At 47.0% G+C, this 26,983-nt stretch overlaps 9 protein-coding genes across 9 annotated transcripts; 5 read left to right on the top strand and 4 right to left on the bottom strand.

Moving 5' to 3' along the window:
* Window positions 1–4,484: 4,484 nt before the first annotated feature.
* Window positions 4,485–5,039, top strand: LTR84_004232 (uncharacterized protein; the record flags this gene model as incomplete). The annotated part of the gene is made up of 1 exon (XM_064847809.1): window positions 4,485–5,039. One exon carries the CDS (start codon window positions 4,485–4,487, stop codon window positions 5,037–5,039), a length of 555 nt encoding a protein of 184 aa, XP_064704348.1.
* A 2,480-nt stretch (window positions 5,040–7,519) lies between these two features.
* On the bottom strand, window positions 7,520–9,253 carry LTR84_004233 (uncharacterized protein; the record flags this gene model as incomplete). Its single annotated transcript, XM_064847810.1, has 1 exon — window positions 7,520–9,253. The coding sequence occupies one exon, from the start codon at window positions 9,251–9,253 to the stop codon at window positions 7,520–7,522; it is 1,734 nt and encodes a 577-aa protein (XP_064704349.1).
* Window positions 9,254–12,316: 3,063 nt separating this feature from the next.
* Window positions 12,317–13,276, top strand: LTR84_004234 (uncharacterized protein; the record flags this gene model as incomplete). The annotated part of the gene is made up of 1 exon (XM_064847811.1): window positions 12,317–13,276. One exon carries the CDS (start codon window positions 12,317–12,319, stop codon window positions 13,274–13,276), a length of 960 nt encoding a protein of 319 aa, XP_064704350.1.
* A 902-nt stretch (window positions 13,277–14,178) lies between these two features.
* Window positions 14,179–15,112, top strand: LTR84_004235 (uncharacterized protein; the record flags this gene model as incomplete). Its single annotated transcript, XM_064847812.1, has 2 exons — window positions 14,179–14,365; window positions 14,418–15,112. The coding sequence occupies 2 exons, from the start codon at window positions 14,179–14,181 to the stop codon at window positions 15,110–15,112; spliced, it is 882 nt and encodes a 293-aa protein (XP_064704351.1).
* A 1,530-nt stretch (window positions 15,113–16,642) lies between these two features.
* On the bottom strand, window positions 16,643–17,442 carry LTR84_004236 (uncharacterized protein; the record flags this gene model as incomplete). The annotated part of the gene is made up of 3 exons (XM_064847813.1): window positions 16,643–16,823; window positions 16,871–17,153; window positions 17,199–17,442. The coding sequence occupies 3 exons, from the start codon at window positions 17,440–17,442 to the stop codon at window positions 16,643–16,645; spliced, it is 708 nt and encodes a 235-aa protein (XP_064704352.1).
* Window positions 17,443–18,098: 656 nt separating this feature from the next.
* LTR84_004237 (uncharacterized protein) lies at window positions 18,099–18,755 on the top strand (the record flags this gene model as incomplete). Its single annotated transcript, XM_064847814.1, has 1 exon — window positions 18,099–18,755. One exon carries the CDS (start codon window positions 18,099–18,101, stop codon window positions 18,753–18,755), a length of 657 nt encoding a protein of 218 aa, XP_064704353.1.
* A 1,153-nt stretch (window positions 18,756–19,908) lies between these two features.
* LTR84_004238 (uncharacterized protein) lies at window positions 19,909–22,192 on the bottom strand (the record flags this gene model as incomplete). The annotated part of the gene is made up of 3 exons (XM_064847815.1): window positions 19,909–20,610; window positions 20,662–21,812; window positions 21,868–22,192. The coding sequence occupies 3 exons, from the start codon at window positions 22,190–22,192 to the stop codon at window positions 19,909–19,911; spliced, it is 2,178 nt and encodes a 725-aa protein (XP_064704354.1).
* Window positions 22,193–22,514: 322 nt separating this feature from the next.
* On the top strand, window positions 22,515–23,570 carry LTR84_004239 (uncharacterized protein; the record flags this gene model as incomplete). The annotated part of the gene is made up of 3 exons (XM_064847816.1): window positions 22,515–22,771; window positions 22,826–22,903; window positions 22,982–23,570. The coding sequence occupies 3 exons, from the start codon at window positions 22,515–22,517 to the stop codon at window positions 23,568–23,570; spliced, it is 924 nt and encodes a 307-aa protein (XP_064704355.1).
* Window positions 23,571–24,033: 463 nt separating this feature from the next.
* On the bottom strand, window positions 24,034–25,368 carry LTR84_004240 (uncharacterized protein; the record flags this gene model as incomplete). Its single annotated transcript, XM_064847817.1, has 1 exon — window positions 24,034–25,368. The coding sequence occupies one exon, from the start codon at window positions 25,366–25,368 to the stop codon at window positions 24,034–24,036; it is 1,335 nt and encodes a 444-aa protein (XP_064704356.1).
* Window positions 25,369–26,983: the final 1,615 nt, after the last annotated feature.

Here is a 26,983-nt window from a genome sequence, read left to right on the forward strand (position 1 = left end):
ATGCGGCCTACGGCGACCCTAGGATTTACATCATCACTGACAAAAGTGCAAGCCGTTTCTGACGAGCCTATGAGCTCGACTTTCTCACCCGGAAATCAGTGGCTAGGATTACTATAGGAGAAACCTAAGTCCGGCAAAACCAATAGTCCTCAAAGCCTTCTAAATTAAGCCTTGTTCTCAACCCTAAAAGGCAACAAAAGCAAGTTCTAGAGATGTAGCGTAGAAAGGAGGCTTATGCGTCTTCCTTTTGACTCGAAGCTAAAGAGCATGCGAACATGGCGGGCACCAGTTAGGCCTCCTGCGCGATATAGGATGACAGAAGACTACTAACTCGACTCAAAAACATTTGGATCTGGAACGTCCCCATATTGCCTCAACATTAAATTTGCGTAGTGTAGCTATTGCCCATTTTGCCGATCTCGTAGAGATCCAGCGTACCATCGGTTTATAGGGGTATTAACGTGAACCGCCCCGCACGTGGTGTCGTGTCGCCCTTTCTTATGGTACGCGGCATTCGCTTAGCGAATTGACTTTTCGTGTCGCTGCTTCCTAAGCTGCCACACGTGCGGCCTTCACAACATCCCGATTCCATTGTCGCAAAGCTAGATAGAGGTGCAAGATATATTTAGTCCCTCTTAGTTTGGACCTCGCCTTAGCAGCATGGGTAATCTAGTCAGACCACAAGTCGAAGCATGCAGCAATACTGACGAGGGGTCATACAAGTATCAACAACAACCACAAGATCCTGCTAAGACCGGCCTGATATCGAAGTACAGGTTTTGCGAACGAGATTTGACGACAAGCAGGGGTTGAAGGCATGATGCAGCCAATTGGAAGGGTAGGTGCCGTAATTAGACTAATAAACACAGGGATCGAGGGGCTGGGTCTAACTCTGGTACATATGTGATGGTAGTATTCCGTACGGTATTAGGGTCTCTAAAGATAGCAAGAACCACACCCCTTACAACAGGAATGTTTGGTAGCTGGCCACTCGGAGACGCGCGTCAGAGGTGGCTATGCTACATAGAATCTTATTGATAGGGATACGAGCTGATGAATAAGGTGACAGATTGTAGTTCTCCACCAGCACAAGTCCAGAACTGGCCAGTGGCCCAAACATAAGCGCATTCAACTCCGGGCCCAGCGTTTCTCAAATTTGTTAGTCTTGGCATCAATGTCTATATTCACGCCTGTGGCGTTTGGAGGATGTGTTCATACATGATGAGGCGAGACACTAATAGCGGTCTCCCAAGAAGCTGGACTGGAGTCACTGAGAAAGGCTGCATTTGCACGTCGATGTCCCAAATATGACGCTCGTATTCTTATCTGTTTCGCCAAGAGAATACTTGACTGCGATTTCAGCAGCCATACTGCTTTTCCTTGTGCCACTTGTTGGTCATAAAGCTTAGACCCCATATTTCGACAGCTGAATCTCATATCTTGGCACGAGCACAAATTCAGAAACTTTGAGGGACAAAAGCGAAACTCCTCCGTGACTTCTAAACTACCGGCGGTAAATTAATCTTAATTACACGGGGCGAACTTTATCCAGGGATTATCTACACCACCAACGTGACAGATCGCGGAAGAAGCTACCGGTTTCTGGCTCGCCTCGTATGTGCGTAGTCCTCTTGTTGGCCGTGGGGCTGTCATCTGGCTAAGAACGCTGCCTCAGCCTTGAGGGGCCCAGGGAATCACTCTTCTAGCCCACGGTTACTTATTATTTCTTCCATTGATGTCTTTAGATGCGATACCTTTAAGCAGTGACATTCAACGGAACAGCACATGATGACCAATTCCGCCGACACTCAGCGGGCGAACAACTTTATTTTGATCCATCACGGAGAAATACGGGAAAATGAGCTCAAAGACGGTCCAGTTATCTACAACATCTCCTCGTTGGCAGAAAACTATCAAAGTGTCTGTCCCTTTCCTCATCGCCCGGTCCTCACTCGTAGCCAATGTCATGCGATAATCCCCAACCCCTGCTTGACCACCTCCCACGAGTCAAATGCACGGACTGTTCGCATCGCACCCTCAAGCAGCCAGTAAGTTGCGATTAATGCACTGGCTCAGCACAGGCTAACAAAAAGCACAGTCCACGAGACATATGTACTACTTCTGCTGCCTCAGCTAACCTACCGAGCTGCTTTGGGCATCCAGGCGTGCAGCAGCACAGAAGCACTCCGCCACTGGTGCATGGAAGCGTCCAACCTGTTCGACTGGACAATGAAGCACTGTACTCTTGTAATTGGGATGCGGAAACATGTTACAGCAGTACCGTCGCCTTCATGAATGAACCGGAGCTCAGAAGCGAGAGGCCACTCAATGCTATCATTGGAGCCCCCTTGGGTTGGTCACAGCACACTATGTCGGAATACTACGCCTACTACAAGGCAAGAACAGAAGGCTGTTCGCTCACTAAGTTTGACGATAGAGAAGGGAATCTACATCAGATGGGTCAAGGTGAAGAAACCGCTGTACGAGGAGTACAGCAGGCATGACTGAGCGGAAGGAGTGGATTACTCATTGAGCGACGGCAGCCTGAACGAATCGTCCTTTCATTCCTCCCACCAAGTAGTCTTGCACATCGAGGCATAGGTGGGAGTGATGACGGAAAATGCTACAACCTCTTATGGCGTGTCTGTTATCACCTAATTTTCGTAAGGATATTGCTGAGACAGTGAGCCCCGATGGTGATCACGTGTAGGGTCCTTCAACTGCTGAACGTAAGATCATCGATATTTGCACTCCGTTATGACGTGTTACCACGAGGACTTAGATGTACAGTGCTGCTGTGCTCTGGGTGGAGTAGCCATGGAGATGGCCAAGCATCTTAGGGTGTGTGTGGACACCTGAGACAGTGGTCCTCAGGAGTCCGTCGAACTTTTGAGCACGCGACGGGGGAGCAGACTACCTCTTGTCCATCACACAACAAGGAGACTATCAAATAGTCGAAGATTGTAGCAGTGTCTCGTTTTATCGTCCCTGAGCAGTCTGGCCAATCGTGAAACCGTTTATGAAGGCGGAACCGCACGCTTTAAACATCTTCCTCTATTTCCCGGGCCTACCAGCCCACAGTCAAGGCGTGAATAATAGTTCAACGGCAAATAACCCACTCTGAACTCAAATACGCCCTGAATGTCGATCAGGTCATTACCGCAAATTAAAAGTCTCGTGGTACACAGTATGTCCCGCTCGCCAGGAAAGGGACCTTTTGGGAGAAAGTGCGGTTGCCCTTGGAAGCATTGATTGGCGTCTTATCAGCTCTTGCACCTGGGTATGCAGCCATCGCTACAGCCGTGCGGCCGATCATGCTTGAATCGAGCCCGGGAGTATCGATCGAGCACAGGGAAACTCACCAGGAATCTCTCAAGGTGAGGAAATACAGCTGGAACGTGGACCTCTGAATGACTTCGCCAAACCCCACCGTGTTCATGACAAGCTGGCCGGCTGGTAACTTGCTCCAAGCCACACTGCACAACTCTAGTGCTACGCAAAGGTTGCAGTAAACCGTTGAGAGCTCAGCGAAGTAGACTTTCTCCGACCCATGTCGCCATGACGGACTAAGGCAACGGAATAAAGCCCCGGTCAGTTAGTGGCTCACTCAGGCACAGTCCACCCTATGCCCGCGAGTTGACTCTAGCCTATCATTATTGTGCTAGCCAAAAGCATTGGGAGATTAGCACAGCAGAATGGCTGCGGTCTCCTAGGGGTGAGACAATGAGGAACTCATCAGCCTTGATCCATTGTCAACACCGGTCTTGAGTCTTACTATGCACTGTCGGAAGCGCTTGAAAGATCCCGTCAGTGATCACACGACTCCACCGGCACGTGCATGACAGGTAGCACATTGAGCACCTGATGGCACGACAGTGAGCACAGATATATTAATTTACCATCTAGATTGCTTTTTGAGTATAAGAAACACCATTACGCGCCAGGTACTTGATGAAAATGTTCACTAATGCTCGTGAATCACCAGAAATAGTTGAAGATAGTCGGTCAATAGATTCAGCGATCAACTTGAGTGACTGTTCCGCAAGGTCGCTGAGCCTGGATTCGGACATCCTGGGGCATTCTTTCGAGTCTCGGCGAAGGTTAGTACTCCTACAAACGGAGGTCCAGAATATGCTTATATCATGTAATAGGTATCATTCATACCACAATGGAGCGTACTTATTCCCGAACGATGAAGAGGAACAATATCGTCTCGGTGTTTTGCACGAGATAGTGTACATCCTGCAGGATCATAATCTGCGCTGTCGACCATTTTCAGCGGGACATGTCCCACTTCGTGTTCTTGATGTTGGGTGCGGCACTGGTGACTGGGCAGTGGCCTTCGCGGACGAGCACCCATACTCAGAAGTCACCGGGATAGATCTATCTCCTATTCAGGTATGTTGCCCGTTATACAAGGTTACACTATTAACAAGAGGTAGAGTACATGGGTTCCACCCAATTGTAGGTTCTACATCGATGATATGTCGTGTATACCGTGGGAGTTCCCACAGCCCTTCGATTATATCCATGTGAGATCAATTACTGGAGGTATCGGGGACTGGGCCGCTCTCCACCAGCAAGCTTTCCTCTCGCTCAACCCTAGAGGACTTTACGAAATTGAAGGCCATGATTTCATGTTGAGATGTGATGATAAGTCACTAGATAAGGTCTCGTCAATCAAGCAATGGTTGAGTTTACTACATCAAGCCGCCGGTCTAGCAGGACGACCTTTGAATGTAGCGTCAAAGCATAAGGAGTGGATGAAGCACTGCGGTTTTGCTTGCATTGAAGAAGAGAAATTCAGACTTCCGATCGGGACTTGGATGGACGACCCAAAGATGAAGGCAATTGGACAACTGATGCGGGTTCAGATGGCACTCGCGGTCCCATCTTGGACAATGGCGCTTTTCACGCGTCATCTGGGCTGGTCGGCAGTTTCGGTAGAGTCATTCATTGAGAATGTGTTGAAAGAAATCCTCAGTGTTGAAAGGGGCTTGTATATCAGCTGGTACCGTACTTCAGGACGCAGGGAGTGAAATGGGAATACATAATTGGCCGGTCTTGCGTTCCTCACACTCGTCGGATGTCTCGGAGACATCGGCAGAGCCGGTTTCTGAAAACTTCAGCAACCGATCTCACAGATCCGCGCGCTTTGTAACTCGACTACTAACTACTGATTGTCGCGATCATTCGACGCCATCATCCACTCCCTGAATTGATAGTCGCTTCGTTTCTACCACTCCGTCATGGTAACTAGGGTCGCTGTGCATTTCGAACTGTGGCAGGACTGGCGAGCTACCTAGGCATGCATGGGCGGGATTTCAGACGTAGGTGTCATTGGGCAGAGTTGAGCCAACGGGAAGTGGGGTTGCGAGATTAGGCGTGCGCGAGGGAGTCGTAGGCATGTTCAGGGTTGCAAGACTGTCCAGCGATAGCTGTGCTGAGCAATAGGAGAGAGAGATGGTAACTTTATTGGCCATGTTTAGAGAGCAAAAGTAAGTTGGCCTACTCTCTTCATCATAGACGGCTCTTGTGTGTACACTTAACCGAGTCTTCAAATCTCAACGGACAATGATCTTTCTTGGATGCGACGGGAATACCACAACTAGGGGAAACTGTGTCGAGCACTTAGGGATCTTTAGTGTGGACTTATCATGTAGCTAGATTCTACGAGCGCGACTTTCATCCCGTCTGGATGGTCTCACGCGGTGTTCACGACGACAGGTGGGTTTCCCGTGCCTACTGACTGCGTTACGAAACAAACAATGTAAACATTCTACTAGTACCTACGCTTTCAACTATATCTTGAGATAGAGACGAAGCAGCAGGCTGATTGCTTTTTCTTTTCTTAGGTTGTCTGTAGGTTACAATTAAACATGGAGAGCTTTTAACAGCATCACAGTTGTAGATGAATATTGAGAACCTTCTACGGAAGCATTCGGTCAATAAGTGGAAATGTTCTACACTGATATTATAGAGGGGGTAACGAGAGAAATATGCAGATATCTTTGTGAGCGAAGGGCATGGCGGTATCGAGGAGGTGCGGTTGGAGACGTTCTACGAGAAGCACCTAGCCGAAAGCGAAAGAGGGAATAATGCTAGAGATAGGTCATCTCTCTTCGTATTCAGTCTAGGAGTTATTAGCTTATAGACGCTACGAAGTAGACTATAAAGTCTAACTTCTCCGTAGTACCGTGGCAAAACGTTGCTCGAACTACCTCTGGAGGAGATAAGTGACCGTGCCGTAGTCTTTACTGACTTTCGAGCTCATTATTCACCTTTCAAGAGGCTGTATTGGGGGAAGTAAGGGGCGAGAGACGATGTCGCTAAACTTTCACAATCATTGTCCGTTTGAGAGATTATCGGTCGCCTGAATACTTCTTTTCTCTTGCCTTTTAGAGCCCCGAAAGAGTGTTCGATATATTATGATTTGATCCTAGGAAAGACTTTAGGTTATATGCCGACTAATACACTGTTTGCGTAGAATATTCAACTTCTTCTATATTCCTTACTTATCAATCTTAATTATATTCGGTAAACAAGCGTCTGATCGATATAGCTGATACCTACGCTTAGCGGCTCTAACGATGGGTCGATAAAGCTAGACGGTGTGAAACTTCTAAATCTCGGTCTGTTCCTAGGCTCCAGCGCAACTCACTGGTGACATACGTAAACGTGACCAACTCCCCATCCCGAGGCTGCCTAGGGCGTGTTGTAATAGTATCTAAAGCGACATTACACCTCCACGAGAGATTCACTAGTCTGTCACAAAGGCGGCAGCAAACAAGGTTCCACGTGAATGTGGCAAGTCGGCCTCCGTGGCTGGCAGTGGTGATTGTGGCGATCCAATGCACTCTTGAGCATCGTGACCACAAGATTGAATCAACCATTCTTGTGGATCTCAGCAGATCTGGTAAACGGCCATTTAATCGACTGTGCAGTGCCAGAAAAGAAAAGTGTGTTGCTGCTTCCAGCACTCAGCCCAGTAGCTGATAAACAGCCGGCGAAATGCTAACGATGACCCCATCCAGGTTTACTTTCATAGTTCTCAGATTCGGCTTCTTGGATTGATTGCCGCCATAATTCTCTTCCCTGTCGAAGATTTCCTCCAAGTCATCGATCCTAGTGTTAACACAAGCCACATCTACCAGATACAGAAAGAGAGAGACTTTTTTGTCACCACCCACTGCCTATTTTGTTGGGCCGAGTGGTAACCGATTTAAGTCGAGAAACTGCGCGCGTGTGGCCAGCCGCGGCTTGCTCACAGTAGTTGAGCTACTTGTACGTGTTTCGTGTGAATGCTGTTCCCTACTGGAGTATCAACCTCTGCTTCGGCTATCCTTTGGCTTTCGGGTTTACAGCCGATGATATGTGCAGGGCTCCAGGTATTCACTAGCGAAAGCGTAATTGTGTTATCTACTAAGAACCTCGGTTGTCATCACACCAAGTCAACAGATTTTATTTCATCCTCTTGATATTTTCACATCGCCCAGATCTATACAAACTTCTGATGAACCTAGCCCAACTCAAGCACCCAAGCGGCCTCCACCTTCCTCACCTCCTCGATCATCCTCTCAAGTCTGTCCCTGAAACCTTGGTTTAGAGATTGCCACCTCCATTCCTCAAATTGAGGACACCCTTCAGCATCCATTCCCCAGTCATTGCTGTACCACCGCGGTTGGGTATTCATCACTTCGTTGTGCCACTGTTCTCCATCCTCGCTCGTAAGCCATGACTTCGAATTCGGGCTGTCAGTTGGTAATGATGTCTCACAGAAGGTCTTCAGAGCTTCATCGTTTCGAGAACCAACATACCAATGTGTCCAATTCGCAAGTCCCAAGCCCCGATCACGCTTGTCTAGCCATAGGCCACCATTAGCCCACAGAGGCTCACTACCATCTGGGTGTGGGTGGACCATATGTGTTGTACAGCGTCGATTTGGGGTAATTGGCTTTGGCGAGTCGTGGAACTCTCGATTGTGGCTACTGCGCGGGAAGTTTAGCTCATTGGTGGAATGCGGAGCTTCAACCCGTGAGGTCGTCTGATTCTTGTCGTATGAAGACGAGGTGTCTGTCGCCAGAAGTTTTATAGACTTCGCTTCTTTCTCATCGGAAAGCACTTCTGCTGCTATTGTAGGACTGGCCTGGGAGACTGGCTTCGAGGCTCCCTCTAGCACTTGTGCTGCCGGTCCCCTAGCAAGATTGTTCTCAACTGGAGCGACCAGCGGAAAGCCCTTGTCAATTAAGGGCTCTTGTGCTAATCTGGCTGATGACCATGGCTCAAAAGCATATGGAACACCCGTCAGTTCAGCAGCCAGCCAGTAGGTATCTTTATCGCCAAATAATCTCTGATAGGTCACAGTTTCTCGAACATGCTTTGTATTCATCCAACATGCAAACACCATGGCCATATAAGTGTCAGGCTTTGATTTGTCCACCGCGACTAGGGCTGCATCGGCTTCTTCATCAATATGATGTCTGAAGAAAAGAGAATTGTTTGCGAGGTGAGCTGAAGGCAGGCGGCCTGCTAGTTTCAATTGAGCACCGACCCATTCCTGACGTACTGGCGTATTGCCGTTCTCCACGGTACGATCGTGAAAAAATAACAGACCTGTCTCTTTCAAGCTCTGGTACATGCTAAAAATATCATCAGGATTAGCGAAGAAGACTGCATCTGAGTCGAGTAGGATGGTCCGAGGGTAACGCGAGGCAAGAATAGCAAAAGGTTTGGATGAATATCCTTTGAGTTGTATGAGAGTGTTATCGAAGACTTGTGTGAGGTCGATGAAGTTGACATTCGTCCCGAGCCTTGATAAGAAGGCTCGTATGGACGGGCTCATGTCACCATCCCCAACGTATGCGATATCAATCGGCAGCTTGCACTTGTGCACATTCCTGAGGGTTGTGATCAGATGAGCAGTTTCTCTGGCATTACCATCACCTGCAGGGATCACAATGCCCACTTTGTGTCGCAACATTTTGAGGTAGGTAGACGGATCTTTCATAACCTTGAATGGCCATCGCATCCAAGGAAAGTATCGCAAAGTGGAATCATTCCACCAAGGGAAATGCTCTGTGATAAGTCGATTAAGTTCAGAGGAATCGATTGCACTGTTCGTATAATTCTGAGCCAAATCAGCGAGTGCTGCGACTTTATGACCAATGAGGCCAAAATCCTCGATCGCGCCTGGGTTGTGACTCGATAGGGCAAGCCGTGTTGAATCATGGGCTTCTGTGATCAATGCTGGCATCTTCTTGTTCTCGTGGACTCGAAAAGCAACATAGAGCCATTGTAGAAAGAAAGCCGCGAGCAAGAACCGAACGAGTCTTCTGCGTAGCAGGGCTTGGAGAGAAAAAAAATCCATGCCTTGTTCATCACCACGCTCGTCAAGCTGTTTCCATTAAGCCGCATGATGTACTGTTTGGAGGCTGTAGCGCCCCTTTTATCACGGAGGACTGTGCACATTCCATAGCGAACGACTGACACGCGGACAAATGTGTATTGAAGGGGAATGTCTCAGAGGAGCGAATGTTTGGGTTGAACGAAAAGCCGAAAGAATGACAAGATGCCGCCAAGCCAGGGGTATTTTGCTGCATTATTCCATCCCTTGGAGTTCGACGTCGACCAACCCAAGCTCTCTCGACTTTTCAGCGTTTTGCAAAACCGCCCCGACATTCCACAGCATGACAGGTTCGCGACCTACGAATCTCAAAGAGAGAAGCTTTGCGCATCAGGACTTTGTCGAGCGCAGCGTCTGTGCCCAACTCACCAGTGTGGTCAGCAATCCACTGCATGAGATAGATAACATGAATGACACGCAGATCTTGGCCCTGAGGACATGGTAGACGTCGTGAATAAAAGCCAAAGAGGTCCCAAGTCTCCTGATCGCGAAAATTTGGCCCCAAATGTATTTATCCTGCAGATGTTTGGCAGTGTACCTAATTGTATGCCAAGCATTCACATGTAATAACGCGGTGCTTGGCTGTAAAATCCTTGTGCTCCTACCTTGACGATACATCAGGCTCCAAGCACACGAGTATAGGCCAAGTAAAACCAAACAATATCTCCTTCAAATCCGCTGTCGACAGTTGAAAGAACAATGCACAATCAATTGATGCTCCTTCTCCAGAACAACCCTTGCGCAAAATAAGAGAAAGGCTCAACGGAATTTCAAGAGGGGAACTTTGAGATATCATTGCATTGTACCATTCGAGAGCGGAATGAGCACGATCGCAGCCAGGTCAGGGCTATCGAGTTGTCGATGTACTGGGTGTTGGGTCGGACGACAGCAACATGGTTGAGGGTACCTTGCTAGTTGATGAGTGAGACGCTTCGCCCGAAAATAGGCCGAAATGAATCATTGGAATGTAGTGGTTACTAAGTAAACCGTTCGGCACAAGCTGATGGCGAGCGAGGGTCGGTTGAATATGGAATCGACGTTCGTGTCAATGTGGACACATGAACCCATGACAAAAAATTCAATATGGTTATCTCCACTTACCTTGAGATGAAATGACGAGACCATAGATAGCAAAAGGATTGGGTAGGGCAAATTCAGGAGGACCTCGTGGTTTGGGATAATTGGCCAGAAAACGGAGTTTGGGTATGGACATGATACCGCGTCATTCAGCCTTGAGCGAGAGTTTCAATTCTCATGGAAGCCTTGGCACACTGGACAATCGTGGAGCTGGGTGCTGCCGCAATTTCAGCTCTGATTCTATACAAGGGGTGTAAAGCCACCAGGATGGACTCTTCTTCAGTGTGGCCGAGAAAGGGGAAGGGGCCATCCAACAGGCAACCTGAGAGACCCTTGAGCCCCAGACCTGATGCCTCGCCTCTTCAGATACTTGAAGAACAGAAGGTGTAGCGCATCAAGAAGCGCATGCTTGCATGCTGGGATAACGGTGTTGATTCGAGCATAAGGAGGATGGAGACTGCCACTCGGCTGGGAAGGGAGGATTTCGTGTCATGGTTTCTGGGGTGGATTCGGTACCGTTTGATAGTGTGCAAGCAAGATCATTAGCGATCCTGAAAGGACTGCGTGGGCTCGAAGCGATGAAGATGAATGGTAGCTGCTGCTCGAGGTAGAGTTGACTTGAGGGCTTGGAGCAGAAGAATGAGAGACATCCCAGTTGATGAGAGCCCAATATCGTGGCTACCTTCTCTGACCCCTTGCATCCAAGATGACGTCACGCGTTCAAAGAGTTATTGCTATCACGTGCCTGGAAACCATGAGCGTCCATAATTTTCTGACACTTGCAAATATCTAGCCTGCCTGATTATCTCTTCTATGTAGTGCTCCGTAGTAGATTGATTGATTGAAATGCATATCAAATCAAACTCAGTGAGTGTCTCCAGTCAAATTCAAAAAGAGGGCATGATAGTGGAATCAAAGCCACAGGTTCCATGAAGTCGAGTATCTATTTCTGGCACCATTAGCAGAGACGAATTGTGGAGAATAGATATTTCTACGCATGGAGTATCTCAAGTCTCGCCGATGTGAAGAAATTATCCAAGCCTCCAAATTCACCTAACTAGGCGTTCCGAGGATGGCGAAACGCTGTACGCGAAACACTCCGCTGAGCCTCAAATGTTTGTGACGACTGCTCGTACTCGTAGGGGTGGATGGAGAGTGTATGGCCACATCGGGTGTTCCTGACGTCACCTCCCCGCTTAGCTGCGGAATGGCTAACGAAATAGGCTACCACAAATGAAGTCCGCAATACGAGGATAGAACCAAGTACGAATACGAGGAAAATTACTTCAAGACCGAGTTCCAGAGCTTGTCTGTTCGTTCCAACTTCCACATCAATTCTCAGCTTGCCATATCCCTTTCCTCGGGACTCTCAGCCACGATTACGTCGGATATCACTTCATGGTCTCATTATGACACGAGAATTGTCTGCATCGCGCTCAAGAGAAATTCGCAAAGCGCGCAAATCGCACACTAAATCTCGCCGTGGCTGTGGGCCTTGTAAGCGTCGTCGTGTAAAGGTACTGCACCCATCGCATCATTGTATTACCCACCAAATATACTGCCCTCCATCAAGTCGATGGCCATAGCCAATCGCGATGTTTTTGAACATACGTCTCTAGCTCGTCTTTTGACCTCCTCAAGGACTTAGGTCTCCGAAGGGTCGCGAGCTCAATCTCATCCTATGTCAAGCTAACTTCTATGCTCTAGTGCGATGAACGAGGTCCACCGTGCGTGGCCTGCACTATCCGGAACCTTGAATGTGATTTCACTCCCCAGCCTCCACATGCAAGCCCTGCAGAGTCAGGGATTGGATCTGGAAGTGTTGGTGTTTCCAGCATGTCTCAAGGTAGCCCGGCATTCCCCGCACTGCCATCTTGGACGGAAGACTCTCGGCTCCTGGATCTCGAACTCATGCATCAATATACAGCATCTACCTTCAAGAGTATATCTGTTCCTACAGTCAATGGGGACGTATGGCAAGTCTTTGTACCGAGGCAAGCATTGAAGTATGAATTTTTAATGCATGCCATACTTGGGCTTGCAGCATTACAAGTCTCGGTAGAAGACGCCGACCAGCGAGAAAAGTATAAATGTGCATATTTGAACCATCAGAGCCAAGGATTCGCAGCTTTTAGTGAGGCTTTAAGTAAGCTAGACGAGAACAATTGCCACTCTCTGTTTGCGTTTGCTGTTATAGCAATGATATTCGCACTGGCCTCTCCACAACATATCACAACATCCACATCCTTGGACAATGACAACACTGCAGACTGTCAACGCGTCTTTATTCTCTGTGATTTTTTGCAAGGCATCACGACCGTCGCTGTGGCGGGATGGCAATGGATCAAAGATGGCCCTTTTGGGGTTTTCCTTGACCTTGATAACAACATCACGCTTCATAGTCTTGACGCCGAGGACGAAGACATGCTTAAGCGCCTTCACAAGTTCAACGATACTCTGCTGGCAGTGGTTGACCCATTAGCTCATATGACAATTACCTCCTCAATCCATTTACTTGAGAAATGTATCCGTGGAGGTGAAATGATGGCATTGGCGTGGGTTGCAATGTGTGGAAAGCACTTCATGACTCTCCTCGGTCAACATCAACGTCTTGCTCAGCTTGTGTTCATGCACTGGACCATTCTGCTCAATCGATTGGATAGACTTTGGTGGGTCAAGGGGGCTGCAGAATTGTGGTTTAATGAAATCTCATCTGAGCTTGTGGTCTTAGGGCCAGAATGGTTGGAGGTGGTGGAAGACATCAGATCAAAACACCGACTTCAACGGAAACCTTGAGCGGACGGAGGATTTTTCATTCTTCCATTGCCATCATTCGTTAGGTGTCTACTCCGAATCTTGCAAGATTCGTGTATCGTATCCACAGGTTCCATGTTGTGGTCCTGGATCTCAATTCAGCAGGTTGTACCATTCTCTTTCATTCCCAAGTATTTGAACATGAAATACCGGAGTTGAGTCATTCCTGGCTGGCTTGGGCCCGCTCTAGTATCTGTGTTATTCAGGCTGATGTAGAAAATTTGGACGACGACGAGAGGACAAGTTGTCTACGAGAGTGTAAGACTTCTCTACAGATTGAAGCGAATTGTCGAAGCTTCGGTTTCACATTCCACAACAAAATGTGACTTTCTGAGGCGAATCCAATTGATAGCGTGAGATTAATGATCTGCACTCCTTCCATCTGTAGACTTTTGAAAGGAGTCTAGAAACTGCTCTGAACGAAGCCAGCGGCAGAGGGTGGGGCACCCGATACAACCATCTAGGTACCTGGGCAATTTCCATGTCTTCTATCCGCGTGTTTTCTCCACCTTTTACGCGTATTCCTTTGGTGCTGAAAACCTTGCAATTGCGGACTTCAAAGGCCACACACAAGCCTTGTAAAGATAGCGAAGGTGCCAGATTAAGTTCGAGCTGGAAATTGTTTCGTACACGAGGCCTACTGCTCAGGCGCCAGCTTAATCTCTCAACAAGTAACTTTGGAAGTTCAACAAATTGACACTCGGCAACATCTGAACGCTATGAAGCATTTGTGCGACAGGCTACAAGAGAAAGTGAACAATCACATTCCTTAAATATTTGTTCACCACGATATCTGTTTTCATATGATTCTACAATCCTTTTAACTTCTTACAGCAGCAAACTACGCTTGTCATTTCCGTCCCCTAATCAGTTCACGTTATATAATGGCCGAAAATGCAGCAGCTCAAGGTTCAGGGTCAGAGTACAATTTTAAACTCTACCGATATAGCCCCTCACTACCTGCAGCAGTTGTTAGCTTGGTCGTCTTCGGCATTCTGACCGGACTTCACTCATTAAGGCTGCTTCGAGCGAGAGCGTTTTACTTCCTATCCTTTACGATCGGTGGCCTGTGTGAGTTGCCCCTGATGAACTTCGTCAAAGGACTAGTACTGATACTTTGCAGTTCAAACGATTGGCTATGGAGGACGAATCTGGTCGCACTATGATGACCTTGCCATCGGTGGCTTTGTCATGCAGGCGATATTGATCCTTATTGCCCCTGCTCTCTATGCAGCGTCTATCTACATGATTCTGAGTCGGCTGGTTCGCACAGTTGGAGGTGAACACCTTTGTCTGGTACCTGTCAGATGGCTCACACGCGCTTTCGTGATTGGTGATATCATCTCTTTCAGTCTCCAAGCTGGTGGTGGTGGTATTCAATCGGGCGGTACTCTGCAACTTTACCAGACAGGCGAGAAAATCATTGTCGCAGGTTTAATTTGCCAAATTCTGGTTTTCGGCTTTTTCGTCACCACGTCAGCCTTGTTTCACCGCCGACTTATTCAAAGTCCAACAGCTAAGTCGAGGAGCAATAGCATACCTTGGCGGCGTCATCTCTATGTACTCTACATCACGAGTGGATTGATCCTTGTGCGGAGTGTATTTCGAGTGGTGGAATATCTTCAGGGAAATGATGGCTACCTGATTTCACATGAGATCTTCCTATACGTTTTTGACACAATGCTGATGGCTCTGGTTATGGTCATATTCTTGATGTACTACATTCAAGATCTTCTTGGCTCCTGCGGTACGAAACCCAGAGAGAGACTCGAGATGGCAAACTCGCAACATTACGAGATTGAGGGTGCACGGACGTGAATACCCTCTTGTATAGGTACACGCTAGAGTATTTGGCACTGTAGCCACTTGATCGAGGCTCTCGCGCACACTGCCACCTTTAGCATAGGCTCACATTAAGGTCCGGACCTTGAAGGTGTTCCAAGGCCTCAAAAGGTCTACCTACTCCAATATCATGTACAAACTTTCTAGAATATCTGGTTGAGCTCCTATGATGCCTCATGAAAACTTATCTTTGACCCCATTATACGTTATGCGAGATATTTACGCTCGTTTCTACCACGATCATTAGCTACGGTCTCATAATCTGAGTCTTATCTTGACTTTTGTCAACACTAACTTCGCCCCTGAAGCTCATTCAGTCTCTAATATTCGTAGTTGTGGCGTCCCTAACCACTGATATAGCCAGTCCCAATTTGGCCGTCCTAGACAGCCAGGCTCTCCTTTAAGGCCCAGCTACGGTGGTAGTTATCCATCAAGCGCGACTTTCTTACCCACCCCATCACCTGTAACCCAGATGCCACCGACTGGCAATCCTGGAGCTCCAGTCCCTGCTCGAGCGTCATTCAACTTTCCAGTTCTCAGGTCCTTCTTTCATATTGACCTTTCCCTTAACATTCCAGTCAACGTCTCGACGTTGGATGATACAAGTGGCCAAACTCCGATTGTTGGAGGTACGGACCCGAGAGCATCTTCCTCGGATGAGGAGGAGTCGAGCAAAACTGATATCCTTCCTTGATCTAGGCAATGTTACAGGCAAGCTTGGTGGCGAAGTCCTTCCAAGTGTATACTGGGAAAACGTCCCACCAGAGACTTAAGGTACAGTTAGTGTAAGATACCCCATCCGTTCATTTATCCAAGCGCTATCCAGTCATAGGAAATGTTTCAGAATTGATTGGCTTCTCCATAACAGTGCTACAATGCCAACTTCCGCATGCAAACTAACAATAATACCACTCTCCTGTTAAATTCCGCAGGCACTATTACCAATGCCAACGAGGCTCTTCACGCTTTTGACCGAGTTGCGTTCAACACTGCTGAGGAGGAGTATTTTGACCTGGACTAGCGGAGCTTCGTAATCCAGTTTGAAGCATATTTCAATACTGGGAGGGCCTGGGTGGATATTTTTTAACTGGAGAGTGGACGCCAACTCCAGCACCGGAGCGTCCGATCTAAGATACTAGGCTGCAAATCTCAAGATGGAGGAGTCTCAATTGGAAGAATAGGACATGACCGAGTGTTATGGTCGGAGACCATCTTTTACCTCCCTGGGCATTAAATATAAGAGTAATACTAATTTCATTGATACAGATCTTAGAACTGGAAAAATCCGGCGATAACAGGTTAATGGTTCAAGTCATCGAAGAGTTCCGGGAACTAAAGTTGAAGTGAGGGTTGGAATTGCTCCCATAAGTCGTGCCTTCTCGGCAGGTTCATCATCACCTCTATGGACGCTTTTTGAATCACTGAATAGCCACATCACCTTTGCGGTGTGGCGAAGATTTGCAGTATTTAACTTAATGACCACATTTCATTGACTCCTAAAGTCTTTCAAGCGAGTGGTGTATATAGATTTCCAAACTTCTTGTACCCCTCATCTTTCACAAATGTCTGCATCCAGGGTCCTTGGGTCTTTGAGTGAGCCAGCTCCCAGTAGAGATTTGCATGTGCCTCGCCGTCAATACGGTACTTTGGTGATCCATCCGCCTTTCTTTCATCCGCGTAGTAAAACCTTGACTTATCAACCAATTGTAGGCAGAATCCAAGATTGAGACTCACTTGTATCCACGATTTTTATATGCCTCCGATGACGCCCAAACCATATGAGCCGCACCCGACTTCCCAATGCCCGCAGAAACGAACCTCGGGAGGACAGCCACGTTTAATATATTACCAGTGTAAATAAATGTACGCGCTGCTGAGTCCGGGAGTTGTGAAAATCCTAGGACAGCTTGCTGTGCAGCAACAAAGGCGCTGTAAATATTGATGGTAGTGTCGGCTTTTAAACCTTCAAGAGAAAGAGCAAAGGGATCGTCTGCTGGAGTAAAATTTGCAGCACTGGCTAGTAAATGTCAGCAAACTCACAACAATTCTGCAGGAGGATTACCATTATAGACAACTACACTAGGTATCCCGAGTATATGTTTCACTTTCGCGAAGGTATTAACAACATCATCGGTCTTAGAGAAATCGCTCTGGATATTTAATTGATCTTCGGTGCTATCGATCTCCTTCAAGGATCGGGCGGCGAGAGCGACTTTATATCCCTGGGATGCAAAGGTGTGAGCAATAGCTTGCCCAATATTGGGGCCCGCACCGAGAATAAGGACCACAGGGTGGACGGCGGCCATAATGTGAATATTCAATGTGGTTCGTTATCTTGCCTTGCAATGTAGAGAATAAATTCGACGAGGCTCTAATAGTTGGAAAGTACTCTGGCCACTAGATATAATCGTCACTAATGCTGCGCACGCACTCTAATGATTAAGGAATGATACTCTATCAACACTTAACCCCATTGAAACACTTATAACTACGTCATAGTTTGTAAGTTGTGCTCGTTCGCTACTGGTAGGCGAGGTCCTTTGTCAGCAAAAGAAGACTTCCGTCGGAACAGCGAATGAATAATCAAGAGGCCGAAATCGCGAGACGGTAAAACCACGCTAAGTAAAGGACAGGAATCCACCAATCAAAGCACCGATTCTTGAAATACTATCTAGCTTCTCGGGCGATATACTTTGAACTTTACGAATTAACGTCGCTATCTCGAAAGTGGGAAAGGTCACAGAATTTCATAGAAAGAGAACCAGAGTCATGCTAGAATAACCAGACGTAAGCACTGATACTAATAAACGATATAAACGACTATAGTACACTCGAAGGAGCGGCACTTCAGAGTCCCTCATCCTCTTCCAAGAGATAAAAGAACCAAGTAAGACAAGACTTCACCACAGAACTGAAAATATTTGATCTAGACAAAAGCCAACTCAAAACCCCCAACTTCAACATGTCTCTAAAACCAATTACTCTTTGGGGTCATGATAGTGGGCCGAATGCATGGAAAGTCGCTATGATTTTAGAGGAACTCAATGTGCCATACGATTTCAAGATGATTTCGTTCCCAGATATGAAGAAGGAACAATACGAAAAAATCAATCCCAACGGTCGTGTTCCTGCAATTGAGGATCCAAATACTGATATAACGCTATGGGAATCGGGAGCCATCATTGAATACCTTGTCGAAACTTACGACAAAGACAACAAAATCAGCTTCCATCCGGGAACGAAAGACTACTACGAAGCCAAGCAATGGTTATATTATCAGGCATCTGGTCAGGGACCATACTTTGGACAAGCCGTGTGGTTTACTGTCTATCATCCCGAGAAACTCCCACTTATCATTGACCGCTACGTCAATGAGGTACGCCGTGTCTCCGGTGTTCTGGATAAAGTTTTACAGGGCAAGAAATTCCTGGTTGGAGGCAAATTTAGCTACGCGGATGCGGCTTTTGTGACTTGGTATGTCATTGTTTTCCTTTTTGCTGACAGGATCAACCTTGAAACGGATTTTCCGACGTTGAATTCTTGGTTTGAGGGAATGAAGCTCCGTCCAGCTATTGCGAAGATCTTGAAGGATCGCGAAGCTGCCATGAAAAAGAATTAGTTAGAGATTGTCAGGTTGATCTAGTACTACGAGGAATACCAAGTATGGAAGGCAATTATATATCCCAAACAACCACTCTCAGACCTGAATGTGCAATAGCCCTGACATATTATAGTCGATCAGCTCACAGTGTCAGTCGTAGTTGGGTCTTGTGCAAGTATTGTTCCAATAATCCTCAAAGTGTTACCGGTTATAATGATGAATCGCTGGCCGAAAATATCACTCAGACTACCTTGAAAACGAGACTGTTCCAGCAAGAGAAAGCCCACTGATTGGTCATGACAAGTTTTGAGAACTTCACGTTCGTTGGCAGCCTGAGTGATAACGCTAGACAATAGTCCGATGATTAAGATGGGCGCCACAAACCCAAGAGCGACAGACTATGACGACTTAATATCAGTCAATTTTGTAAACGTGGGATCGCCTCACAATGACCGCGCAAAAGAGACTCGATATTGGATTTGTTCTAAGGAGTTGTTGACGGTAGCTGCTCGACATGAGTCTCCGACAGAGCAGCCACACCCAATGCTTCTTTTTTTCGTCCAGCTGTGTCATCGAAATGAACGGGAGGTGAGAAAATTTGCGAAATAGAAAGCGCGAGTTACAACTACCAGAAGAGGCAAGTTGGTGTTTACTGTTGGAAAGCTCAGGCGACCTATATGCTCAAGTTAACAGGTGAAGCACAGCTGTGTGCACCGGATGCATTGTGGGGGCCCTGATCCACGGTTTCCGCATTTTGACGGCGGATACTCCAGCTTTTTGCCTAGAGACGTCCACTTGCGGAAATCCTGATTGTGAAAGAGCGAAGTAGAGTCGGCATTACATTTAAGGCCAGGCTACTCACCCGAGAACTCATGAGCGCAATTTTGGCATGCATAAGCCTTTATGTGCGGTGCTTGGCTGCATACCTAGGTCATTACGGCCATTAACTTTCTGGGGGCGTAAAAGTAACGCCTTCTCTGCTGGCCGCGAGTCTTCGATGGAAGGAGTGATCGAATCACCAAACGCGGCATTGGAAGTGAGAAATTATTGGGTTAAATTTTTTGATCCAAGTTCAGTGAAGACGTAGTCTACCTACAATAGGCTGGAGGCGCGGATTGATCTAGTGATTTGGGAGAGAAAATCTCAGATTAAACGAAAAGAACTCCACACTTTATATTTGAGTCCAACCAGACATGCGAGCATTCGAGCCCCCGAGATCAGAAATATAGCTTCTGACTCGCTCGACGATGCCCTTTTCATCCAACATGAAGCGTTCGTAATTGCTGAGATTCGAAGCAGAGTATCCGTATCCTGTCATCCCAATGCTCGCTGTTGTATACCTCGCCCAGATAGTTGCCACGTATTCTTCGACACTAATGATTGGTTTACCATCGCAAGGAAAAACGTGATCTCGATATTGTCGATCTTGCTTGTCAAACAGATCGAAGCACGGAGCACTGACTACCCGAGTTGATAGCCCTTCGGCTCCAAGGGTCGCTGCAGCTGCCACTACGTAGTGTAGATTTGTGCCGCAGCTGACCAGGGTGAGTTTAGCGTCATGAGGGTCAAGAAGAACGTAAGCTCCCTTTGCAACCTTTGAACGACTTGTGTTTGGAATCTGTCCAACCGGGTCACGGCCAAGTGATAGTATCGAGGGTGTATTTCGTGACTCTAGAGCAATTTTCCAAGCCCCTATCAATTCTTCCCCATCACAAGGTCGGATATATTGCAAATTCGGCATCGCTCGATAAAGTGAGTCAAGCTCCACAGGTTGGTGCGTAGGTCCATTCTGTCCCTCTGCAAAAGAGTCATGCGTTGCAAAGTGAATGACCTGGAGATGACTAAGTGCACCCATGCGCACACCCGGAGCAGCCTGGAGAAACGTGAGATTAGAGGATCACTTGTATATGGCGCGTATACTCACATAGAGATAGAACATAAAAAATGTGGCCGTAATGGGTAAGAAAGTCCCGGGATTGTAAGCAGCAATACCGTTTGATATCGACGCCATAGCGTGTTCTCGTATCCCATATCTGATATAACGTCCGCTGTAGCTGGTCAAGGGATGGAACACATCTGTATCAGCATAGTAAACCTTGTTTGAGTTTACAAGATCGGCACCACCCCCACACAAAGCACGGCAAACAGGCCATAGCTCTTCAATCAGAATTCCGTTCACATCTCGAGTTGCTAGACCTTGGAAACGAGCCGAATCAAGGTCCTCAAGGATTTCTCGATACCGAGTTCCAAGTTTTCCTTGTCTCCTAGCCGCAAGATCAGATGCTTTCTCTGGAAATTTTTCTCCATATTTCTGAATTAAAGAATTCCATTCAGTTTGTAAGCCCTGTCCATATATTTGTCTCTCACGGAAATACTCCAATGATTTCGAAGGAACCTGATGGGTGGCTGAAGGGTCTTGTCCATTTAGGGCTTTGGATTTCCGCACGCTTAAATCGTCAAAGACACCATGGTGTGCTTTCGCTGTGCCGGCAACTTGGGTCCCCAACCCAATAATCGTCCTTATGTTGATGAAGACTGGCCGACCTTTTAAACCTTGTGCTGTCTGCAACGCCTCGGCGATTTGCTTGACATCATAACTTCCATCAGCAATGTCTAGAACATACCAACCACAGGCTTCCATTTTCTGATTGACGTTCTCTGTATTGATCCAGTCGAGAGGCCCATCGCAGGTGACCGCATTGTTGTCGTAGACGAGGACAAGGTTATCAAGCTGAAGATGGCCAGCTAAAGATATGGATTCTAATGCGACTCCTTCCATCAAGCAGCCGTCGCCAGACACACAGTAAATTCGAGACTTGATGACATCATATCCCGGCTCGTTGTACTGGGCTGCGAGGTTCTTAGAGGCTATTGCTAGCCCCACGGCATTTGCGATACCTTGACCTAGGGGCCCTGTCGTTACTTCAATCCCAGGTACCTCGATCTCAGGATGGGCATGGCAAATAGTTTTATACCCGTTCGTTTTTGCACTTCCATACCCTTTGATTTCTTCCATGGTCCAGTTTGGATATCCAACTAGATAGTTTAATGCATAGAGAAACATGGCACAGTGACCTGAATGGCGCTATTAGCTAATTCATGGGAAAAACACTGTTCAGAAGTATCTCACCATTCGAGAGAACAAAACGATCACGATCAAACCATTCGGAGTCCATGGGATTGTACCTCATCACATGTTTGTAAAGAGCGACTCCAATTGCACTCATACCAATGGCTGAGCCACCGTGACCACCACCATTGTGATTGCAGATGTCAAAGATCAGGTTTCGTAGGCTCAGGACTGCAACCTCATCGTCATCAAGATTTTTCTGCCAACTATTCGGATTGCTCGGAAGCTCGCTCGAGTGCACCCCATTTTTGAGTACTTGCCCCTGATATACTAACGTGTTGTCCTTGAGTCCTGACGAAGGTTGGTCAATATCAAATGAATGCATGGCGACGGGAAGAAATGATGTGCCTGAAGCGGATTTTCTGGCTGAGAACGAAGATACTATCCTTTCTTTTATTCTCGATATCGGAATTCGCCCTTATGCCGGTCCAAAGATCTACCTCGCGCTCTGAATTGATTTTCCGAAGACTCGAGCCAGACAGGCTTGGCTTCGGGAAACGTGTTCCGGGAGTAACACAAGAAGCGTGCACTCCCACAGATCTTGAAGGCTAAAAAGCAGCAACTGTACAATATACCTGAACTCCTCAGGTGTTTCAAATCCCCAGTACTCGAACTCCTCATCTTATTCTCACCGGCACTCAGGAAATATGAACGGTTCACTAGTCCAACCACGGCAGATTTTAAAAGCCGATGCTGATAGTTTCCTGAAACATAACGTCCTTGACCTCTTTTCACTCAAAGGCAGAACAATTGTCATAACCGGTGGTAGTAGGGGTATTGGCCTAGCATTAGCCTTCGCTGTTGCAGAAGTTGGTGGCAACGTAGCCATCCTGGATATTCTATCCGAACCTCATCCCCACTACCTGGAGCTGGAAAAGTTTGATGTGAAGGTAAAACTTTATAAGTACGGATGATGTCTGACATTATCGCTTCTATGGCTACTGATACACCGAGATAGGAGCGATGTTACGAACTTCGGTATCTTGAAAGCCACTTTCGACGAGATTGTACAAGACTTTGGAAGGATCGATGGACTGTAAGACCCTCCCTCCCACGATCATCAATTTATGACACTTTGGATATTCAATCGAGTCCACGCTAATACTTTTCAAAGAGTCACCGCTGCTGGTATCTGCCCAGATGAGCCATTTGTAGATCGCAAACCAGAATCTGTTGCACGTTGCATGAATATCAATGTTCTGGGCACCTACTATGCTGCACAATTAGCTACTGCACAAATGCAGCGGCAGGAGCCATTGAAAGATGTGACAAGGCGAGGATCAATCGTCTTTATTGCTTCGATTGCTGCCTATGTGGCCAGCAAAGGTCAAACCACAAGTGACTACTGCGCGAGCAAAGGCGCTGTGTTATCCTTAGCAAAGGCGCTTGGAGTCGAACTGGCAATGAGTGGCATTCGGGTTAACAGTATTTCTCCCGGGTCAGTTGCAATCCTTTTCAAACATCACTTCTCATTGCTCATAAAATCCATGTCTAGGTATATGATGACTGATATGACTCTTGATCTTGCCCAAAAATATCCACATTTGGGAGCAATCATGACGAACGAGCCACCAATGCGACGTATGGGCGATCGAACTGATTTGAAGGGTTTGATCGTTTACCTTCTCTCTGATGCGAGCTCATACACAACTTCAGAGGACCATTTGGTGACGGGTGGTATCCACGCAGGGCGTCTTCTTTGAGATATATTCTACTGTCCATCCATTCAATTCATTGTAAATTTTCATGGTTCAATCAGTTTATATTGAGTGTTTCCTAGAATATTCCTCGATTCCCAAAGTCCAGGCTTAGATTGACGTACTGGATATCCGAACTCTCCACGAAGAACCTGAATTTGCGTTCTTGTTATCCGTGTCTGATTTAGGGGTAGATCGCTCTATCACGGTGATGTAAAATATTGCGCCTGCTTGCTTAAGTAGATTGTAGTACTCTAAATATTAAGCATGAACTAAATTAGATCTAAAATCATAAATGGATACATACATCATAATCTACGAGGGCAAGTTGTGTGTAGAGAGTGGCTGTTACCAATAACTAGCTGTCAGGAAAGCCAATCCTAGTTTACAAGCTCAAAAACCTCCGTATATTCATCATATTGATATGTTACAACAGTGACTCCATAAGCTTGCTGTAAGATTGGGTCAGTCAGGAGATCTCATCTGATAGTTCAGCTGCACTTACTGGCTCCACGCAGAATACTCTTCCCGGTGGCACTTCTACGTCTGCAATCCTATCCCAATCGAGCTCCTTGAAGTATGCAAGGAGCACACGCGCGACTGCACGGTGGGTGATTAACAAGACGTGGTCATCGAGTCGTTCTAGTTCCATAATAATCGGACGTAGTCGATGAATGACATCGGCATATGACTCCCCTCCAGTACCAGGCCACCGATAATGGACGGGATCTTGCCGCCGCAGATTCATCTGATCCTCATGTGAGTCCAATATTTCGCTAAAGGTCAGACCTTCCATCTGTCCAGCGTGAAGGTCATTTAGCGTGCGAAATTTTCTAATCAAGTACTCATCCTCTGGGAAGAATTTGCTCGTTTCCACAGCTTGAACCATTATCGATGTCCAGACTTGGAAGTTGGAGCGAGTGATGTCTTCCTGCGAGGTCAGAATCTCCTTGTTCTCACCTGCCTTTACACGAGATTTGTTGTATGTTTTGACCTCTTCCCATATCTGTTGCTGTTGCTTGATAAAGACTGAAAGCGCGTGGGCAAACTTCGTGCCCCTGAGACTAAGCGAAGAACTTCTTCCTATCTTCCCATCAGCATCATCAATGCTTTCTCCATTTCGTGTAATCCAAATTTGACGTTGATGCAATCTGAAATTCAAGAGATATTCCGTAGCTTGGGCAGATAGAAATCCGTTGATGCGATTTGCGATGACACGTCTTCCGACGTCGTGGAGCTGCAAGTAAGGGGTTTCCTCTTCTTCTGCACTTTCATTCATCGACACGTAATTCTTCTCGTAGAGAACTATTCTTTTTCTAAAGTCGTTTAATGCACTTTCCTCATTTTGTTGGCTGTAGTCTGGTCCCGAAAGTTTGAGGCGTATGTTTCGTTCAAGGAGACTCCAATCATAGCAGCAGCTTTCCAAAAACAGAAGTTCTGTACATGGATGAGCAGTCTTACGTATTTTGTCCAGCACTGCGAGCCGACGCTGAACAGTACTGTTTGTCGCATCCAGGATTCCAACTGATGAACTCTCATCATTCAGCCAAACAAGAAGGTCCTCCAGGGTCTGCAGTGCAATATTTTCACGTCTTTTCACAGCATCCATATCATCTGGATCGAAGAATGATGCTGGGTGGCTTAGAGAAACATCAGAAGATGGATAAACTCCTTTTTGTGGAGCAAGTGCCCTCCGACGGGTTTGACCGGCGTTGAAAACCCTTGTCTCGAATTGAAGCCAATAGAGATACCGAGCAAGCTTTTTCGAAATGTATGATTTACCTCTTGCGGGCAGACCAACCATGACAATTACCAACTTCGGTGTCATAGCTCTTCAGTAATCGAGACTGTGTGCGTTCGACCTCAGGGAATTGATAGAAGTGTTGTATCATGCAATATGAAGCGTTACCCCCAAGACTCCTGGTTGCAAGAGAGGTCAGAATCTGACCAGCCAGGCTGGGACGTATACGTTACGCTTGATTATTGTGGAATACATGTGAGACAATAATATCTGGAAGAACTATCGGAAATACGTCAGCACCAGCCGAATGGTAGCTTCGACCATTCCCTAAGTGCACTAACTACGAAAGTTACCAGGCCGGATTCTGGACTCCGTACGGAATATAGAACCCGACATTTCACTCCCCTTTCTGCCTTTGAGGTGATTAATTCTGACCGAAAGAAGTATTGAGAAGAGTCCAAATCTCAGGCCTGACCCAGATCCATTGAAGAGTTCCACTTACAAACTTGCTACAAATTTGAGGCCTCAGCGTCGCACGTCTTTCCGTCTGGTCCACCCACCCTGGTACTCATATGTCGTTTAGAACTGAGATCGGCGGTATGGAGCTATCAACCAAACTCAATCGCAGGCATTGTCTTGTCCAAACCAGAACTTTTCACAGTAAAGAGGTTGTGCTTGAACCCCCTGGGCCCACAGAAGTACAGATTGCGCCTCGTTCAACCACCCTTTGCGGCTCAGACCTTCACTATTACAATCATTATCGCAATGGTAGCATTATAATCCAAGAACCACTCTGCCTTGGTCACGAGGCCGCAGGTGAGGTTGTGATGGTCGGTAGTGAAGTTCAAGACAGGCAGGTTGGTGACCAAGTGGCGATTGAGTGTGGAGTGCCTTGCATGCAATGCGAGTTTTGTCTAGCAAACAGGTACAACATCTGTCCCAGCTTGCAGTTCAGGGGAAGCGGAGCGAAGTTTCCCCATTTCCAAGGAACTCTACAGGAAAGAATCAACCACCCCGCAAGGTGGACACACAGGTGAGTTATAAAAGCTTGATTAGTATCTGCGACTGAACATCTTTGTCAGGCTACCACGGTTTCTGAGCTACGATGACGGAGCCCTACTTGAGCCCCTGTCTGTGGCTTGTCATGCAGTGAGACGTGCTCAAGTAGTACCAGCTTCTAGCTGTCTTATTATTGGAGCTGGTGCTGTTGGCTTGCTTTGTGCGGCTGTCGCACGATTCAAGCGATGCTCAAGGATTGCCATATGCGACATTGATGAGCGTCGTGTCAACTTTGCACTTCAACACGGTTTCGCTGAGATCGGGCTGGTTGTCAAACGCCGCATGGCTACTAATATTGAGGAGGAGCTAGAAAATGCAAAAGCCTTTGCAGAAGACATAGCCGCTCTAGTATGGCCGGGTGGGCGTCAGGTTGAACGTTTTTCAATCGTCTTTGAATGCACTGGTGTACCATCTTGTGTACAGTCTTCGATATTCGTAAGTTCTCAAGCTTTAATCTACCAGATCCATCTCATACTGACGCATTTATCAGGCCACTCAATCAGGAGGTCGTGTCATGCTAGTCGGAATGGGCACTCCGAACCATACCTTGCCATTATCAGAGATTGGGGCGCGTGAGATTGATCTAATGCCAACTTGGCGCTACGCGGATTGTTATCAG

This window comes from Exophiala bonariae (genome assembly GCF_035927105.1).
Source record: "Exophiala bonariae strain CCFEE 5792 chromosome Unknown scaffold_19, whole genome shotgun sequence".
Taxonomy (NCBI): domain Eukaryota; kingdom Fungi; phylum Ascomycota; class Eurotiomycetes; order Chaetothyriales; family Herpotrichiellaceae; genus Exophiala; species Exophiala bonariae.